Source organism: Haplochromis burtoni, unplaced genomic scaffold, assembly GCF_018398535.1.
Source record: "Haplochromis burtoni strain Fernald_Lab_line unplaced genomic scaffold, NCSU_Asbu1 Contig_381, whole genome shotgun sequence".
NCBI classification, from domain to species: Eukaryota; Metazoa; Chordata; class Actinopteri; order Cichliformes; family Cichlidae; genus Haplochromis; species Haplochromis burtoni.
The window spans coordinates 379,663-395,776 of record NW_024582742.1 but is presented as its reverse complement, the minus strand read 5'-3'; the positions used below and the strand labels follow the sequence as shown (position 1 = coordinate 395,776).

The following is a 16,114-nucleotide window of genomic DNA, read 5'->3' as shown; positions in this document are numbered from 1 at the left end:
AATCTTAAAAAATCTTTATCTTTTCAAGCATACCTTCTCTTTCAGCACACTCAGCTTTTGTCTGAGATCCATAACTTCTGCTTTCAACTCAGAGCATTGTTTCTCTGATGTAGCGTATTTCATGGAAATGTTCTCAAACTGAAAAAAACAAAACAACACATTTAAAGACTGAAAAATGGCAAATCATAACACAACGAAAAAAGGAGCCCAGCTCTTACAGTGTGCTCAGTCTGAAGGAGCTTGTCAGACAGCTCTTTGCACTGAATGTCTTTTTCACTCAGTGATTGTCGAAGGCTGCTGATGAGCTCAAGTTTCTCAGATGTCTTGGCCAAAGTATTCTCCTTCTCAATCAGGGAACTTTGCAGGCACTCCTGTGTGTCAGTCAGCCTAAAGAAAAAAGTGACAATCGATTGAAGGAAGTCTTGAAAATAATTAAAATCTTACGGTTCATATATTAATGTCTTGTGATCTAAACCATCACAAAGGACCAAAGCCATACTCTAGCCAAAACGTAACCATAAAAATCAAGTCTTTAACCCCAATGAAAAACTCATTCACTCATCTTGACTCTTTAGATGTCTGCAACCCACAACCCGCCCAGTCTAAACAACCATGTTTTCCACAATCATTTAGTGAGTGCATGTTCACAGCAGTCCTTTTCCAAACTAATAACTTTATGATTGCCGACATGGCAAAACATGTACTACAAAAATGGATTACACTCTATTTGAACATTCAGTGCACTAGCTTATTGTTAAAAAGTGAAATCCTCTCATTAATAGCCATAAATTAGACTAAATTAGATGATGTGAAGTAAGAGCTAGCTTGTTGACCAAAATTTGTCTGAACCATCTGACCCCAATTTAATCAAGTAGCCACTTAATGGTTTGGTGTAATAAAATCCTCTCGAATAACAATGTTGAACATAACCCAGAAACACCTCCTTTTACATTTACTAGCTTTTGTTAAAAACACTTGTTGGTGGTTGAGCTTTATCGGCTAAAACTGACTGTGGACACCATCTGTAACGGTGGTACTAAAAGTATTTGTCAAAGCACTAAGGCTACGTTCACACTGCAGGCGAAAGCGCATCAAATCCGATTTTTTTGACCCTATGCGACCCATATCCGATCATGGTGTGACAGTGTGAACGGCACAAATCCGATATTTTCAAATCCGACCTGGGTCACTTTCGTATGTGGTCCTGAATCCGATACATATCCGATGTTTTAGAAAGCGACTGCTGTTTGAACGGTCATGTCGCATTAAATCCGTCATTTACGTCACCGACAGAAGACACACTAATTATCAGCACCGGAGAAGACATCGCGAACGCTTCCTGGCCATCCGGTGAAACTGCTGGGAAGACAACGTGAACATTTTATTTGTACTGTATAATCTGCAGATTCTGACAGAAATCTGCAGCTATCCTTTGAAGCACCGCTCCTCTAAAACAGCAGTAAGGATCATTATTAGGTTATTTACATTATTATGTAAATAACAAAATAACTTAAAGCAAAAATTGGGAAACGTAAAGTCCGAAGTCTTTATATTAAGGGCCATCAGTCAAACAATATTGTTTGCTTTGGGTCTAAACAGAGCGCGTTGTGTGTGACGTCTTCTTTTGCGCATGCGGCCGCTTTGAGCGCTCACACTAGAGCGCGTTTGCTGTCGCATTTTAGTTGTAGTGTGAACGAGCAGACAAAAAAAATCGGATTTGATCAAAAAATCGGAACTGAGCATTAAGACCTGCGGTGTGAACGTAGCCTTTGTGGAATTACTAAGGCAGGAAATATCAAGGCAAAGCAGTCTTGAAGAAAGAAAAAAACAAAAAACAACTTGTTTCGCCCAGTTCTCGAGCTCACAAAGCAACTGGCGTTTGTAATTAATACACTACATTAATTTAATCCTAAGTTTAAGGGTACTGCAAATTACCAATATTACTGAATCATTTGATGAACATCAAAAATATGTACGGTTGTTTACTACTTTATTAGTTCTATCTGTTCAGCTGCTCATAATGCAAATATCTAATCAGCCAGTCACATTTCACATTTCGTAGGCGTGGTCAAGACAACCTGCTGAAGTTCAACCTGAGCATCGGAATGGGAAAGAAAGGAGATTTAAGCGACAGACAGCCTTTATTTACAGATTTTACCCACACGACCATCTTTAGTCTTTACAGAGAACGGTTAAAATGGGCGAGTGAGCCTCGACTCACATTTGCGTTCAGTTTGTAGGCAGCCTGAATGACCCACTGAGTACTGAACCTGTTGGTTTAACAGTCCTTGTTTTACTATCCGACTCATTGCAGCCAAAACTAAGTGCTTTAGTTATTCTGGATGCTTTAATGTCGTTTATACACTTTGTTGGTGATATTACATTTTTGAATTATTGGTTATGCAACCCTGCAGCTACCTAATTTACCGTGCATTGACCTCAAATAATTTATATGACACTTTACTTCTAACAATTACAGCACATATCACATACAGTCAGATGAACACTTCAGTTCCTTTTGCATGTCAAATAAACACAAGTAAACATTTCTTGGTCAATGAACAGATGAAGAATTTCGATGTAGCACTGCAATCACAGTGAAGGGTTATAGTTTGAATAGTTAACTTACCCTTTGAGCTGTTCATTGAGACTGTTAACCAGCAGCTGATGCTTCTCTGCCTCTCTGCTTTGTTGACTTCTGACACTTGCAAGTTGGCTCTGCAGTTTGTCTGACTCGTTCTGCAGCGGCAGAAAACCAAACATCAATAAATAACACAAAGATCGTCACTGGATGAAGACATCTGCACTGCACACAAACGTGGATGACAGCAGACCTGCTGAAAACAACAGAACATGAAATCTGTTACTGCTATCATCAGTCATCTATTTGTGTGGACCACGCACGTGATGCAAAGGAACTTTGTAAATGTCAAAAGATCAGCAGTGTGAATACAGACAATCTGTGAGCTTTGTGCTTTGAACGTTACTTGACAAACGTATCCAAGGTTAAATAAGCACACCACACCATTAGCCATCACCGCCAGAGGTGCTCTCTAACGCACACAGACATGAGTGACCCAACACACCTGAGAGACCCAATTTGGCTGCTCATCTTCATCTACATCAAACGTCACCTGTGTTAGAAGGTTTTGTTACAAAATCCCATTCCATGCAGTTCACTCATCGTTTACTCAACAGTTGGTATGTTATACAAATGCTGCTGTCAGTTAACCCTGGGATAGCACATATGGTGTGTTGTTGGATGGAGCTACCTGTAATGCCTCTATACGGGCCTGCAGCTGCAGTCGATCCTCCAGGTCCTGGCAGCGCTCCTCCAGGCTCAGTATCTGCTCCTGTAGTTGGTTTCTTTCCAGCTCCAGCTCCTCCACAACAGACCGCAGGCCATCTGGAATCAATAGGAGAGAGAATAAACACTAGGTATACAAAAACAGGCTGGTAAGGTACAGTTAGCTGTAATGATTCACAGGGTAAATTCCACCGCTCTAATTTTAGCAGCAGAGCAAACTCTAAAAGGAAATGCAATATTTTAATCAATGCATTTTTGACATTTATAGAAATACTGTTTTCATTCACTTATTTTTTCCTTTTTTAAATTTCTGATCAAATATTTGAAACAATTCAAAGCCTAACCCATCGTTGCTAACTAAATTTAAAAACTCTGCTTTAGTGGGAAAGCTGGGAAAAAGAAGGGATGCCCCAGACCAATATATCTGATCTTGACCAAACATCAACCTCAACTGAGTCTCTCTAGCAAAGGGCTGATTGCAGAGGCAGGAAGCATCCCTGACAGGTTAATAATAATAATAATACAATGCCACTATTCATTCACACACTGGTGGAGGCAGCTACAGTTGTAGCCACAGCTGCCGTGGGGCAGACTGACAGAAGCGAGGCTGCCATATCGCACCATCGGCCCCTCTGGCCAACACCAGTAGGCGGCAGGGTAAAGTGTCTTGCCCGAGGACACAACGACCAGGACAGAGAGCCCGGGGATCGAACCGGCAACCTTCCAGTTACAGATACGCTTCCCAACCCCCTGAGCCACGGTCGCCCCAAGTTGCCAGTCTATGCAAGGTTAACAAATCTGTTGCTGAGAAATTCCAAATAGTGAAAAAGTTCCTGCAAAAGAGCACAGGCGCGCACTGACCTCGCTTTTATATACAACCAGCTGAAAAACAGCAGATTGAATCTCTTATGACAAAGAGATGAGTCGCCAACGAGTTGTGCTCATCAGCACAGACTGACTTAGATTGATTGCAATGTATGGCAACAAGGTATTTAAAAGTTAGCTAAAATGGTTTTAGTTTGGCTTTGACAACAGAAATAAAACCAAGAACTCGACTTTTGTTTGGTAATTCAGACCAACAGAATACAGCGGTCTTACCCTCTAAACGGGTCTACACAAACAGTAACGAGTACAGCTTCATTAAATACTGGCATCAGATCAGTACTATCAGCCCAGGGGTCCGTACCATGTGAGAACTGGAAACAGTTAGATTGGTGCATCCCTTGGAAAAAGGAGGATTTTCTTCTTATAAAAAAGAAGAATCCAGAAATCCAAAATTTAAAATTTAAGAAAACTGCATCTCTTAAGAGTATAGAATAATTCACTGACAACCTCATTTACTGCAGGGTGTGAAATAGAATTTCAAATAGAATTTCAGTGCTTATCCACAAACAACCAAAAAAGACACCAGTCAGTTTTCCAAAAGTCCTCAGTCATTAATTCTAATCTTCATCATAGTGCTTTTACTTTTGGGTGATCTTTTTTTCCCCCAGATGCTGGTGTATTTTTTGGTTTTATGACAGCAACAGTGCAGAAGACAGGATGGAGAAGAATTAAAGAAAAGGAGGTGATCATGCACACGACCAAAATATAAAAATAAAACTTACCACAGATGGAAAGCATCTTGCCACCTACATTTATATCATGTCACAATCAGTTCATTAAGACACAAACACTAGCCAGCTCAACCAGCATGCACATGTCCCCAAAACACTGGAAACTGAGTCACATGAATGAGAAGCAAAATATAAAAGTGAAGGTGCTCAATGTCAGGTTTTTCTTCATAAGGCGGGAATGAACTTAACTGTAGCTTTCTGTGTAAGCAGAAATAAAAGCAAGCTAATCCCTGTTCCTACAGTCACAGCAGTCGGAGGTTAGACGACAAACAGAATAAACCAACCAGCACCAACAATCCAGTGCTTAATAAACTAAGTCATGGTGAAAACACAAAGACAGCTCAGGCCTCCCAAAGTAATGTGCAGGTGACTGTGTGCATGCCAGTGGAAACTGTCCAGCGGGTCTCACACCTGTGTCAGGAGTACTGTACTCGGGCCACCAACCTCCCATGTTCTCCCCTTCCATTGGAGTGGTACTCTCTGAGATACTTCGAGGATCCTGAAACGGGGCCTGCCCGTGGAGCTCAAAGTCCTCCTGCCAGTGCAAAAGTTTGTTGTAGCAGGGGATTAGATTTTAAGCATTTAGGAAAAAAAGGCAAACTGTTTTTGCAAGTCTACTGTGTACAAGGCAAACAAGCTCAAGCAGGCAGGTAGCGAGATTATTCTTCCTCTTTGAATAAAGTAAGCTTCCTGTTCTCTGTTATTAACCAAAAATAGAAAACTGGTATCCATCCATCCATTTTTTTAACTATATATACATTTTTAGACACTAGTAGAGACTAGAGTAGTCAAGCACAATCCATAGTGGAAAAACTGATCCGTATTTACAGCAGACCTTGTTACCCTCAATTATTTATTTTAGCTCCTTTTCCTCTCCTTTGAAGCCGGCTTATTGCTGAGCTCTGTGTGCTGCTCACATTAGGGATACCTGCTCTCACTGACATCAAGAGCAAAATGTGAAGAAACTGGGTGAAAAGGGGAGATTATGCTATTTTCAATGAAACTCAGACCAGTGAATATCTTTTGGTGTTTAATTGCAGTTAAATAAACTAAAACTATTATTTTTGTTTGCCTTTCTAAAGGATAACGCTCATTTTGCTGATGATTCCATGCATGTAGTGTTCAGCTCCCTGTAAAACCTTGTATTAGTGTTAACATGAAAAACACTTCAAAATAACAATCGCAAAAAGGATTTTAAAAAGGCTGTTGTGAAACCGTTTTTTCTAGAAGGTCTGCCCTGAGCTGCAGGATTTGATCTGAACAGGATTTATTTCATAAAGAAAATGTTGCAAGACTCAGCTTCTGAAAATGACTGCAGACTGGTTGATATTAAGCTGTACAGTTAGCCCCGCTCATTCTTCAGCAAATGTCTGAGGCTGTGCTGGTATAACCATGATACAGCCACAGAAACGTTTATAATAAGAGCCGCCTACCTGCAGACTTCGCTGGGATGGAAGCGCCAGCTTCTTGGCCCTGTGCTGGTCGAGCCCCTGAGCTTGAGCCAACTCCTCCTCCAACTCCTGCTGCCGAGTGACCAGTGCTGGATCGGAGCAGCCAGGAAAGAACCAGTCATCCTCAATCAGTTTTGTGCCACAGGGAAAGGGGAATGATGGGTTGGATTGAGGGTGTATTTACGGATGGGAAGTGAGTTTAAAGTGGACTAGACAGAATTATCATAGTGTGGAACAGGATAATGTTTTTGAAGACAGGATGACAGAGATGGAGAGTTGACAAGAAGTATGATGGCATGAATGATGCTGGTGGTTTGGTGAGACACTTTCAACACCACAAACATACTCTGTGACAAAAAAACAGTTTAATCCAATAGTATAGGCAACGAGAGCGACAGTAAGACTGCAAGAGAAGTACAGCAATGACAAGAACTGAGGATGGAGAAATGGAAAGTTACTCCAGGTATTTATGCACTTGTGTATTTGCATAAGGTAGTGAACCTGAGAAACACTTCAAAAGCAGCATTCTGGTCAGAGCCATGCACACCTAATTTGCATAGCAAAGAAACACAGCATTTAAACAAGTGGGAAACAGGGAGGAAGGAGAAAACCCATCTTTATGAGTCACATTCAAAGCGAGTGCTTCATCACTGTGTCTTCGAAATGAAGAGCAGACAGAAACACCAGGCAGGTGCATATCTGAGGGGACTCTGATGGTGCTTTGACTTGTATTTTCATTTAGCAGCAAAGGATTCAAGAAGGCCAACGTCAAAATGATTACAACTAAACATGTTCCCATCTGTTTTGTGACGACAGGTCAATTTTTGACACGTTGGGAGGAAAAAGGGGGGCAGCTCGTAGCAAAGGGTGGGGCAGGAAAAGGAAAGGAGTTCTGTGTGTTAACCGCGGTCAGTGTGGGTTCAGTGCACAAGCGGATTTAAACTAAAATGTATCAACCTAATTTTAACAGCGTAGCCGAAACAATCATGACCCTCAGCAGCAGAATAGAGCCAGTCTGCCACATGCTGGGCATTTCACCCACACTGACTACAGCAGAGCAGATTACAGTAAAGCACATGCAAGTTCAGCAGAAACGTGAGCATTATGCATGATTATGCATCAAGTCAAAAAAGTGCTGTGAAGTCTTATTACTAAAAATCAGCTGGTCTCAGGTCGGCTTTGTTTCTAGTGAAAAGCTGTGAAAAACATCAAATTCATCATTTAATCCATAATGTTAAGTAGTCATCTACACAGAGAGCTATCGATGTGAATATGCTAGGTAGGATTTTTTAAAAAGTGAACTTAACTCCCTAATATTTCACAGCAAAGACCTCTTTGCTGCCAAAATCATTGTGCATCATAATCCAACGTTTTAACAGCATCATTGACCCACACAGTACTGACTAACGTCTGCAGCAGACTTTAATCTGCACTGGTGAGCTGATATGTGCAAGTATATAGAAAATCAATTTGAAGATGGTCTTTAATGTGAGATTGGCCAATTTGAAATCTGGTAAGACTTTTTTACATTAATGAGTTAATTCATGGAACTTAACAATCTCACCCTGTAGCTGCTAATAAGCATCAAGTTTGATACTTCTTAATTCAAATACATGAATATGAAACCAACATTACAGCAAATCACAGAAGACCCACTGACAAAGGAGTATTTGCAGCTCATCATGAGTTAGAGCGCATGCTTCAATAGTAACTTTATCTGAATAAAATGACCAACATTACACCAGTGAGCAAGACTCAGATGAACTCTCTTTAAACTCAGTATGAAAAAGCACAAATTGTTTTCCTAAAATTGATTTTGGTTTTCTGTCACACATGGATGAAATGTCAGTGAAGTGGACAAAACTCAAATTACCTTTTTTGCAGGGTTTTTATTGATTTATGAGGTTGACCCTTATTATTTGAGATCACGTCATTATTGTCAACTACACTTGATTGATTCATGAAACTAATACGCTGTGACACCACTAATCAAAATCAGGAGGAACAATTAGTACGTAAGAGACCATCAGCCATTTTTCTTTGAGTATGATGTTGGCTTCATCTAACTAGGATTAAAGAAGACTCTCATTTGCATGTTTACCACTGTGATAACATCCTAGATTATTCAAGCAGCGCTTTGGATTTTATAACAGCAGTATCATGTGATAAAACTGCATTAAAAATATATACTCCCGTGTTAAAACCAAAAAAAAAACCTGATACATTTTGTAATAAACGTTTCCAGATTTACAATAATGAGCTTAACTGAAGCTTGATTCTTATTGCTGACAAAAATCCAGCCTGTAATGATGAGGCTTGTGCATATTTTAAAAGCTAACTAACATTTTAGGATCACTCACTTAAAGATGATACCTGCTATGTCTGTCTCTGACAAGCTGAGTGGGACTATGTTGCTGAGCAGTAATACAGATGTTTCACAGATGTTTCACATTTCTGAGTATGAAATGTGCCATCTGAAGCAGAGGTGACATGCATATTTTCACATTTAAAAACAACAACAAACAAACAGAAAACAAAAACAAAACAAATATCCAAATCCCCAAATTGAAAAGCACAAATACCTACACAATGACCGAGTATCTGAGGGCACTTGTGCATAGCTCTACTAAGCCAGGTGTGTCTGTCTGTATGGAGGATGGGCTCTGGTGTCAGCCTTGTAGCTCTGATGAGGTTATATGCATTAGTCTTTTTAATAGGGTTAGTGCAAACCTACCATCCCACCACAATAGAGCAGCAATTTTCTTTAATTATATTTGAGACCAGTTCATTATTGTTGGTGATTTCAGATATCTTAGCACACCAGAAATCAAAAGTTGAGAAGAAGAAACAGAAAGACAGAAGAAAACAAAAGGGTAAAGAATGGAAAAGAACAACACGGGACAGAGAAAGGAAGAGACTAAACTAAACAGCAGACTCGAACGTGCAGCATGACACTGTACTGCCTGTCGTTTCCACCAGCAAATGCAAAATTCAGGGAAACTCCAGGCAGTACAGTGTGCACGAGCTGCACTGGAGGTTTGGAGGAGCCTGCATGCACAAAACTGATGGGAAACTGTTCTGGGTGGCTGCTCCCATCCCTGGAGCAGGGGCTGGACAGGGAGAGTGGGGAGGGGGTGGAGGTCCATGAGATGGGAGGCAGCACAGAGTAAACCAAATCTCGCCAATGACAAGTGAGGATGGGGAAAAATGAAGAAAACAAAGTACTGTTCAGTCAAACAACACAGGAACATGACGAAAATGGTAAAACAAGCTAGCTCTATGAGAAAAGCAAAGTGTGTGAAATATATTTGAAATGATTCCATTTAGTCCAGTCCTCTCCAGACTGAAGTTGACTCAGAGTTGATCAAACATTAACCCTCTGGGGTCCAGGGTATAACTGGCTGTTTCTGACTACTTTTGATTTTACGTCTATATTTCACCTTTAAACACGGTTTATCTTGCCTGTTTGGCATCATTCTTTTCAGCAATCTACCTTTGGAGGCTTTTTTGGAGCAACTGTGACATTCACTAGTACAACTGACACACAAAACAAAACAACGACTACACTACACACTAACTATAGCCTCCGAACACGCTAAACATCACAAAACTCTCACATGTGAAAACTCGCTCTCTCTCCTAAAACTTCCCCCTCTTCCTAAACAACCAAGTGCCACATGTTGCCATATAAGTTTTTTTGATTGGTCAACATGGTACACTTTAACACCAATAGAAAAGGGGTGTTTTTACTTTTTTTTTTAAATTTTGCTCGCAAGCAGAGAGTGTTTGCTAGCGCTCTCCTTAGAAAATGACATTTTTACCGTTCTTTCCGCAGTTAACACCACTGTTTTATTCAGAAAAAACATTGCGTGTATTTTTTATCTTAACTCTGGTTTTACGTGCCCTATCACCACAATTTAAAAACTGGTGTCTAGTTCTAAGTCTGCACTTTCGACCCAAGTGGAAATGGAGACTGTGGGTCGCTGCATCTTGTTGCTGTGTCGTCTTAAATTGGTCATGTGATTTTGACGCGCCGGCACATCCGTCGACCCCAGAGTGTTAATGGAGATCGGAGGCACAGTAATGCCAGAACTGAACTAAAGTTTCCCCAAAACCACAGCTACCACTAAGGTAACTTGACTCTGACAGAACCCCGTGATCCACATTTGTGTTAACAAACAAAATGCCAAAGATGTAGACATCAGAGTTTGTGTTTTATAGTAACACTAAGTTCCTTTTTAGATGCTAACAGGATGTGTACTCTGATATACTAACGGGTTTAAGAATGACTAAATAATTAAAGTCGAATTTTGAGGAACAGAAATACAGAACAACTTTAAAGTATTAAAGAACAGGTTTTACAACTGTCGTATGAAGTACTGCGAGTCTTTTCTTGCATTTATGAAAAAGTTTTGTTTTTAGGTTCCTCACATATATGAATGTCAGCAGACGTGTGTCGTTATTTCACACTGGCTGAGGATTTCTGAGCAGATTAACTGTGACTGATGTTCACCCTGCTTCTACCTCCTAGCTATAACTGATCCCACCATCATTAGCTAATTTGATCTAAACGAGTTTGACTCATCCTCCAGTAAAAGTCTTACCCTCTCTTTCCTCCTCCATGTGGCTGATACGGAGGGACAAGGCAGCCTTCTCCTCCCTGGCCCGGTCTCTGGCACTGACCACCTCAGCTACCATCTCCTGCCACTCCAGCACCTGGCTCTGAGTGTCATCAGCGCTGCCTGATTCACTTGCCTACGTTCAGCAGGTGCAAAAAGGGATAAGAGACCATCCGTGAGTGTTAAATGTAAAACAAAAGCAGCAGGTTTAAGAAAGCGTTTGGGTGCTGGACCTGAGAGGCAGCCCTCTTGGTGAACTGCTCCAAGTCTGCCTGTAGTGTCCTCTGCTGCTCCTCATACACCACCAACTTTGCCTCCAGCATTTCTAACGATAACATCGAACAAAAAATAATGTTCATTTTTGAACTGAGGATTTCCCTGAAGCGTTTTCCAGAAAGTTACATTTTATTACCGTTTTTTGCTTTAACCTCCTCGTATTGCTCCACCTTCCAGAGGTTTTCTTCTCTCTCCTCCTCGAGTGCAGTGATGCGACTCCGCAGGGCAGTCAGGTCTGGGGGAGCAACTCCAGCCTAAATAGAGTCAAACGTGTCTGTTTACTTGGCAGCTTTGCTTACCAAATGACTTTCAGCATTTTGACGCGTTTTCGATTTTCACTCTGGATAACAAACTGAAAACGGCGTCCTGCAGACGATTGGCTGATATAAAAGGAAAACGGATAACGTGACGGATGCTGCATCAGCTTTATGGTCATGACGAGCAGCGCGAGCAGTAACGAGCTCAAATCTAAAAACAGGCATCGTTTTAACAACGCCAAAGAGAAAGCGATCTCTCTCCCTACAACTCAGAACAGTGTCATATCCTGTAAGACACAGTGTTACATGATGTAACACTGTGAAATGAACTCTAAATCTACAAACAGCGGTCCCTCGCTGGTTCTCCTGTCGCAGCCTCGCTGTTTCCCGGATTTTTTTGTGCAATTTTCCATGGTTTTTAATTTATTTATTTATTTATTTATTTTTTATAGCGCTTTATGTTCTGCGTCCTGATTGGCTGTAGACCACTGTCAATCACTCTCCTCCGTGCTGTGTCTCCTGTACTTTACAGAACGCGTTCAGTTTGTCAAATCTACATAAATCTCTGATCGCCAGCAGTGTGGCTCTGAAGTGTTGGACTTTTTGTTTGTAAGTTTTCTCCCCAACAAAAACGATCTCGACGAAACGCTTTGGACCGTCAAAGGCAGCTGCTGTTGGTTTCGTTCTATAACACTGGACTTATTTTTCTATGAAGGTTTGAAGTTTGTGTTTAAACAAGAGAGAAAAGTGTGAAAATGTTCATGCCTGTCTGAGAAAAGCGTATAAAGTGTGTAGTGAGGGGTTTAAAACATCTATAATAACTGTAAAAAACATAAAGTTGGCTACTGGATTTCACCTGTCGCGGGTTATTTTTAGAACGTAACTCCTGTGATAAACGAGGGAGCGCTGTAGTATAGTACACCATAAACATCTACATTTCTATGTTTTATTGATAAAGATTGCATACAATTGTAACATTTATACTTGAATAACTGCTGGTTTTATCATTCATAGCTCAACAATCAGTGGCTTCTCTTGACTGCAGCAGTGCTGTGCAAACAGCCCTTATTTCTTTATGTTTCATGTATGTTTGACCAAAACAGAGTTGTACAAGCCTGAAACCTGATATCTGGACATCTTTATTCAATACAGCCTGACCTCACTTTTCTTGTTCTGTGAAGGTCACGCCATGACGGTCTTCCACTGGGTTTTTTCCCCTTTTACTGCACTGGCAGTGAATTTGGGATCTTTGCCATAAGCACAGCACAAAAGCACAAAATGCTTTGTTCATCCAACTTGGACAACTTGAAACCCTCACCTGGCTTCTCTTCAGTTCCTCCTCCAGCTGTCTGATTCGACTTTTAGACCAAGCTTTCATTTTTAGGAACTTGGCCTCTGATCTGCTGGCTTCATCTGTTTTCTGCTTTGCTTGTGCTGCAAAAATAACAAAAGAAAAGGTTTGAAGCACTGAAAGAATTTGAAAATGTCCTCATGTTCTGCTGCATTTTGTGAACAAACTAAACATTCCCAGGATGTACATGGGAAAATGACACAAACTGAACTCTGAAGGAGTTCAGATAAATCATCAAAATGAAGAACCAACCTTCCAGCTCAGCTATCCTCTGGATGGAAGCTGAATCTGTGAGCACATTTCCACTTCCTGATGCCTCCTGACTGGCAGGTGGTGCTGCTGCCTGGGCTCTCCTCAGGTCCTCCAGCTGCCTCATGAGATCCTGTTGGGTTTGATCCAGCTGTGCTTGATGCTGCTCGGTCATTCGCTGCACCTCTGCCTGCTGCTTCTCCATCAGGTCACGGAGTTGTGCTCGCATCACATGCTTCTCTGCCTCCATTTTGGATTCAAGGCTCTCTCGCTCAACTTGTAGCCTCTGCAGCCGCTCTGAGAGTTCCTGCGTGGACAAAGTATTTGTTCCACATAAGTTTCAAGGTGTCATTATTTCAAGAGAGGTTGAAGAATGTCTACGAAACAACAATGGAGAATGTTCTATAGGCTGAATGAAAAGTGTCTGTCTGAAACAAGCTGTTTTAGCCCCTCCCCCTGAGCTCGCTACATGTAAGCAACATTAGGGATATTTCTTCTCTGGTCTGAAAACGAGTGTTTACAACAGTCTGAAGCTGCGTTTAAGCTCAAAGACATTTATTAAATATGGAAATTGATCTTTTTGACAGAAAACAAGGAAAACGCCAACGTCTTTATTGAGACGCAAACAGGAGCGGCGAGTCTGCTAACCTTTATCTGCTGATCTCTCCCGTCCACCTCTCCCTGGAGAACATCAATGACCTGAGTTTTACCCAGCAGCACTTCCTCTTTCTCATGAAGCTTCTGTTTTAGAGCCTTCAGAAGCTGAAAAGAAAAGCACAGATTCACAAACAACACAAAAATTCCAACTTCTTTTAGTTGCATGAACTCCTGACTGTCTGTGGGATGTCATCTTAAATGTCCGTGTTACCTGCTCCAAGTCTGCACTGGCATCTGACTTGGCTGCTAGCTTGAAGAGCTCCTGTTCATGCATCTGGTTGATCTCCATCAGCTGGCTGTCCTTCTGAATGATGATGTCTTTGAAGGTCTGGATCTATAAACAAGCACACGACTCATTGTGAACCCGAGACAGCTAAATTCTACAAAAGAAGCTGTATTGTCCTCTTTGAAAACCTACATTCTGCTTGTACATGCTCTCCTTTTGGCTGTACTGCTCCTTCTCTGTAGCCAGCAGGTCTTTGAGGCTGTCTGTCTGCTCCTGCAGCAAACTGTAGCGCTCCTCTGCTTCCCCCACTTTCTTAGTCAAGCTCTGTACCAGCAACTGCAGCTCCTGCATCGCCCCGCCGTCCTCAGCCTGGGGGGACAGAACACATGAGTGACAGTGACCGCATCTCTGAGAAAATGCAAGACATCGCCTGTTGTGACTCAGCTTTAATCCATTTTCTTCTACTTTTCTAACTATGTCTGCCTATTATTAACACGTGCAATATTTAGATTAGAAAACTACAAAGAAAAACGCAGTGAGATGATTCTACATGCTCAAAGCATTTATGACCTTCTGTGGTGGTGCAGGTGTGATGGGCTGATCTCCAGCCAGCGCTGTTTGCAGGTGGACAATGTAGGCCTCTTTTTCTGCCAGTTTCTTGTCCTTCTCTGTCAGCATAGCGTCCATTTCTTCACCACGCTGCCGCTGAGACTCCAACTCCTTCATCTACACAAAGTATTGGTCAGGAAAAATTAGATTTCAAAGTGTAAGCGTACACCTAGGGCTGTTCGATATAACGATATATATCGGATGACGATATGAAACGTCTATCGTTTCATTTTACGCTATCGTTTGTTTCGTGGTGTCGCAAAATAAACTGTTTACGGTAATATTTCTTCATGGTTTTGATGTCACTGTAGTAAAGTTCTCTCTTTCTCTTATATTTAATATAACCACACTACGGACGGACAAGCGCCTGTTTTTATGCGTTGTCGTTAGCAACAACAACGGTAAAATCACCGCGTGTCCGCTTGTTCCACATAAACCTTTCGCAATAAAACTCAAGATCCTGTTGAGACTTTTCAAAATAAACTGAATCACGTGAAAGAGCAGATTATTTACGGATGAAGTAAAAAAGAGCCGCCAGGTGCTAAAAAATAAACCTTAGACTCAAACGTTAGAACAGGCTTTTCCCCGCAGCACGCCGTGTAATAAATACTCACAAAGAAAACGGCGCCGTTACAACTTATGTCTAAAAATGTGTCGTTTCATGCATCGGTTAAAACACTCGACTCCAGCTTCATGACGCGCAGCTGGAAACACTTCATGCAAGTCGAGATTCACAGAATTGACAGAAAATGTTACATTTTTGTGATTTATATCGTTATCGGACGATAGAATTCTTATATCGGGATATGAGGTTTTGGTCATATCGCACAGCCCTAGTCCACCTCAGGATATGTCACAACAGAAAAAGAAATGAATACATCCGTTTGCTCAGTGGCACCATTGTGGGTGCTGTCTGCGCATATTCATGAAGAGGATGATTATTCTGTAACTACAAGAAGAAATGAAGAAAAAAATATGGAGCCAGGAAAAGTAGAGTAAACTGGTGACATTTTTCCATAAATGTACTGGATTCATCTCTGTCGATACGAGCTGCGTTTCCTGCGGCCATTTCTTTGTTCTCTGCTGAAATTAGCTGCCGTTGCTGTTCTTCTGTTGTGATTATAATTCAAATTAAGAAAGATAAATGTAATTATAAAAAAATAACTTCAAATAATTAAGTGGACGTGGTGGGGACACAGGGTAAGGCTAGTTAGGCCAAGACTAGCACATATGTGCGTTCCAACAATACTCCAAGTAACATCAGTGGGAAATATCTCATTTCCCTTTATCTGGTAGGCATCAGAATCAAAGTATGCTTTACTTTTGTTTCCAGTTCCACATCTCTTTGTCCAAGCTGCTGTTCTAGTTCATCAACCTTCTTCTTCAGCAGGACAATCTTGCCTCGACTGGCTTGCTCTCCTCCTTCCGATGAACCCTAAACATGAAGACAGCACTTTAACAACCCCAATGGAAACAGAGCAGAAACATGATTCAAA

At 41.3% G+C, this 16,114-nt stretch overlaps 1 protein-coding gene across 5 annotated transcripts in view; it reads right to left on the bottom strand.

The window, feature by feature from the left end:
• Positions 1-16,114, bottom strand: part of si:ch211-220f16.2 (golgin subfamily B member 1) — a 40,182-nt gene that overhangs the window by 17,697 nt on the left and 6,371 nt on the right. For 3 of the 5 annotated variants that reach the window (XM_042212607.1, XM_042212605.1, XM_042212606.1), the window contains exons 5-20: positions 15,940-16,053; positions 14,580-14,735; positions 14,202-14,378; positions 13,995-14,117; positions 13,775-13,888; positions 13,130-13,433; positions 12,845-12,960; positions 11,406-11,523; positions 11,227-11,318; positions 10,979-11,129; positions 6,357-6,508; positions 5,335-5,458; positions 3,273-3,406; positions 2,630-2,739; positions 219-387; positions 34-138 (exon numbers count right to left, since the gene is read on the bottom strand). In XM_042212607.1, the coding sequence (XP_042068541.1) occupies positions 34-138; positions 219-387; positions 2,630-2,739; positions 3,273-3,406; positions 5,335-5,458; positions 6,357-6,508; positions 10,979-11,129; positions 11,227-11,318; positions 11,406-11,523; positions 12,845-12,960; positions 13,130-13,433; positions 13,775-13,888; positions 13,995-14,117; positions 14,202-14,378; positions 14,580-14,735; positions 15,940-16,053 (2,259 nt within the window). The remainder of the gene's footprint in view (positions 1-33; positions 139-218; positions 388-2,629; positions 2,740-3,272; positions 3,407-5,334; positions 5,459-6,356; positions 6,509-10,978; positions 11,130-11,226; positions 11,319-11,405; positions 11,524-12,844; positions 12,961-13,129; positions 13,434-13,774; positions 13,889-13,994; positions 14,118-14,201; positions 14,379-14,579; positions 14,736-15,939; positions 16,054-16,114) is intronic. The other 2 variants (XM_042212608.1, XM_042212609.1) reach the window with 2 other exon arrangements.